The sequence below is a fragment of the Brassica napus genome, chromosome A9 (assembly GCF_020379485.1).
Source record: "Brassica napus cultivar Da-Ae chromosome A9, Da-Ae, whole genome shotgun sequence".
NCBI lineage: Eukaryota > Viridiplantae > Streptophyta > Magnoliopsida > Brassicales > Brassicaceae > Brassica > Brassica napus.
The window spans coordinates 26,769,522-26,773,059 of record NC_063442.1 but is presented as its reverse complement, the minus strand read 5'-3'; the positions used below and the strand labels follow the sequence as shown (position 1 = coordinate 26,773,059).

Here is a 3,538-nt window from a genome sequence, read left to right as displayed (position 1 = left end):
CCTTTTTTAACAGATTGTAGTGTTTACTTATACATGCCTTTAGAACTACTTACACCTAATGTATTAGTTGTGAAGATTAATTCAATCTGTTGTGCAATTTCTTAGTGGTTAAGTGTGCTAATCATGTTGTAGCCTTTTGCAAATTTTTATATACTGAATCTATGTGCAATTTTTATATACTGAATTTTTATATAATATTTTCAAACTATAAACCCAAATTTGCATATAATGTAGTACTCATAAGCTATAAATCGAATTAAACCCGTCAAAGATTCATTAATATTCCAAAACAAAAGTAAAACATCAGAGGAGATGCAGACGATAAAGGAAAAAACCCAAAGTGCATAATGAAAAAAACCCAAAGTGCATAATGAAAAACATAGATATTAGAAGTTTTTTTAAAAGATAGATAAGACTTGTGACGGGTTGATAAGAATAGGGAATCCAATTACTCACGGCCACGCTTGCGTTTCTTCTCAGCGTCTGCATTCTCTCCAATCTTGTCTCCCAAAACAGACGGGCCCGAAGACGAAGCTGCCAATCCTAAGTCACCTCCACGGTTTGGAAGAGTGTTTCCAATGTGTTCCTGAGGTAAATTTAACGTTAAGTGTTAAAAATAATGCTTTCAGTTAATATTGACATGTAAATAAGACAACCTTGCTATGGTTCTCCATTGTGATCTCTTCAGTAATGGTGGAGACAGTGAAGGTACGGTGTTTGGGAGTGAAGTTGAAAGGTGTGACACGGATTTGAAACACTAACTCCTTTCCTGTTAGCTCTTCAAGACAACTTGGGAGATAGTCCTCTCCACCGTTTGAATCCTGCAGCAAGCCAGCAGTAACCGAAAGTTATAGTACCCTTAATGAAATGCCAACACAAATTTTAATGTTTCGTGGAGGAAAGAGAGTACCTCATCCAGGGCAAGAACAGCAGCTTCACGTTTGGTAAGTTTGGTCATCTCCTTATCAAAGACAACAAAGGTGGCGCTATCTTTGCCATCATCAACAGCAAGCTCAACACGGAACCTTAAATTGAATAATAGAATTGTCAGTCAATACTCACACAAAACTGCTTTAATAAACGGTGAAGCGTAGACAAAGTTACCTGACAACACCCGTCACGTCAGGAGTTTCACATCGGCTGCAGATCAGGGAAGTCCCACGTTTCTCCATTTTTTTGTGGCAACCCGTGCAAGACACAAAGGACCACCCATTCTCCTGGATCACACTAACAATCTGGGCCTTGCAGAGAAAATCTGCTTCTTGGGTCTGCCCAGACATAATATTTTAGTCACCGGAAACTATAAAAAGTAGCTAATCAATATTGGAATAAACAAAGCTGGAAGACAACCTGTTCATTGGAGTTGGAGATGAAGGAGTTGAGATCCCCTATTGAGACAAGCTCCTTCTTATTGATTCCTTGGAGAGTGTCCACACAAGTGTAAGCCTGCGCTGTTGTAGCTCCAACACTGCGTATAGCATGTCATCACGATTAAAAAACAGTGAAATTAAGTTATTAGTTTAGTATGATGTTCTTACCTGCTGACAAACTTTGTTATCTCAGGGATGCTGGTGTCAAAGAAGAACTTAGTTCCTTGTGTGGAGTTCAAATACATACTCCCTGATCATGAAAAAAACACTTGTGAGCTAAAACTGCATATAACGACTTCTTGTATAAAATTATATGTGGACCGTTACCTCCAAACAGTTTAGGATTAACTGTGGTCACCAACATTACGGAGTTCGATTTGTCTTCTGCTTTCAAGAAGCCCCTAAAGGTTGATGCAGCCTCATCCCACAAAGAAAAGTAGACAGTTACATTCCTGTCGTGGAAACAATTAGAATACAGTTTCAACTAATCATAAAATCAAAACCAAACAGTGAACGAATGAACTTTAAGCAGTAGGTTGGGCCATTTTACACGTTAAAAACTAATTCCAAGACAGTTTAATTATCAACCAACATGCAACAACACGTTGTTTCAACTAATCATAGGAGCAAAACCAAACCATGAACAAATGAACTCTAGGCAGTAGGTTGGAGTTATGTTATACGAAAAACTAATTTCACAACAGTTTAAATATCAACCAACATGCAACACAACGTTCAATAATTTAAAAAAATTTGGAAGGAAGTCAAGCATAACGTACCGTTCGATTAAGAAGCGGACGACGACCCTGCTCGTGGCTGCATTGTTCTTGAGGTCGGATCCCTGCACGGACTGTATTTCACCCACCACATCTGCGATTTGGAAACTACTTTAGCGATGGAGTACAATGATAGAATTAAAATTGCAATGAGAAAGAAACCACACCTGGAAGCTCAAGGTTGGTGTTCGCAAGCACTTGAAGATGATCGTGATGCCTCACCATGAACTTGTCGAACTTGATCACAGGAGCATCCGTTTGGACCTCAACAATACGCGTTGAAGCGATGAACCGGATCAAGAACTGATGTTCTGTGATCTTGTACATGTGAGCCACACGCGCAACTTCAAAGCGGTCCAATCTGACAATAGAACCAGTTTTCAAATCGCTCCGGTAGTGACTGGCACGGTTAGCGGGTATGAATCCGTGAATAACAGAGTCCTGTAAGAAATCGATATACGAACATTAGTAGCCGATAAAATAAATCTTATAGACAAAATTAAAAAACATGAAAACCGTTTCATATAAGAACAAAGGGGAAGATCTGATATAGTTTAAGACTAAAAACAAAAGATAAATCTCATAGACAAAACTAAAGAAACATGAAAAACCGTTTCATATCAGAACAAAGGGGAAGATCTGTTATAGTTAAAGACTAAAAACAAAAGAAATAGGTTAGAAATAATTCTCACCAATTCATCGAGGAGGAGAATCGTTATGCCCATAAACTCTCCATTTTTGTTGATGTTACGGGAGTCCCAAAAGCGGATGACGCGAGCAACAACGGACTGAGCGGCTCTTCCGAGGCGAAGAGAATCGAACGTGGAGTAGGCGACGGCGGCGTTAGCGTCTGGAGCTGCTGAGGAAGCCATTTTCAGAGTAGAGTTTAGAGACTTAATGATCGTAAAAAGTGAAATGATGGCTTACTTCGAGCAGCTCTATATAAAGGAGGATCCTGGAGGCGTTACATGAGGAGAATGCGTTTCGTCGTTAGAGGACGTGATTAGCAGAGCCATTAAGAGCAGGTTACAGAGATGAGACGCCGGAAGAGGAATCGCCAGAGAGAAGGGAGAAGGCGACGTCTAGGTGTTTTCTTAAAATCAATAGACGCGTCTCCTGTTGTTCTAACCTAAACGAATCCCACCCAATATCTATGGGCCAAATACCAAATAAGCCCAACACTAACACTCTGTAAGCCTAACACACGGTTTTGTTAAAAAAAAATTACACTCTTTATGCCTTCGACCAAAACACGGTTTTGTTTTTAAAAAAATAAATAGAGGCGGGGCCCACACGTTTGCCACGTGGATAGGCTGAGAAGAGAGCAAAAACTGATCTATTATAATATAGATTATTAAAAATAAAATTGTAAGTTGAATATTTAAAACATCA

General features: G+C 39.3%; 1 protein-coding gene across 3 annotated transcripts; it reads right to left on the bottom strand.

Moving 5' to 3' along the window:
- Positions 1 to 231: 231 nt before the first annotated feature.
- On the bottom strand, positions 232 to 3,316 carry LOC106349195. 3 transcript variants are annotated; one of them, XM_013789128.3, is made up of 12 exons: positions 3,115 to 3,314; positions 2,893 to 3,005; positions 2,839 to 2,860; positions 2,314 to 2,587; positions 2,150 to 2,240; positions 1,698 to 1,822; positions 1,539 to 1,620; positions 1,351 to 1,468; positions 1,105 to 1,268; positions 911 to 1,025; positions 657 to 821; positions 232 to 586 (listed from the first exon to the last, which is right to left on the bottom strand). In XM_013789128.3, the coding sequence occupies exons 1-12, from the start codon at positions 3,160 to 3,162 to the stop codon at positions 449 to 451; spliced, it is 1,455 nt and encodes a 484-aa protein (XP_013644582.1). In that variant the 5' UTR covers positions 3,163 to 3,314; the 3' UTR covers positions 232 to 448. The 3 variants fall into 3 exon arrangements, with proteins under 3 accessions (XP_013644582.1, XP_013644584.1, XP_013644583.1); XM_013789130.3 differs by having other exon boundaries at positions 2,839 to 3,002; positions 3,074 to 3,316; XM_013789129.3 differs by having other exon boundaries at positions 2,839 to 3,005; positions 3,074 to 3,306.
- Positions 3,317 to 3,538: the final 222 nt, after the last annotated feature.

Coding starts and splice junctions, on each gene's coding strand:
- LOC106349195 (XM_013789128.3), bottom strand. CDS start 3,162: ATGGCTCTGCTAATCACGTCCTCTAACGACGAAACGCATTCTCCTCAT. Junction 3,006..3,114: donor ACGAAACGCATTCTCCTCAT/GTAACGCCTCCA, acceptor TGGCTTCCTCAG/CAGCTCCAGACGCTAACGCC. Junction 1,026..1,104: donor GACGTGACGGGTGTTGTCAG/GTAACTTTGTCT, acceptor ATTCAATTTAAG/GTTCCGTGTTGAGCTTGCTG.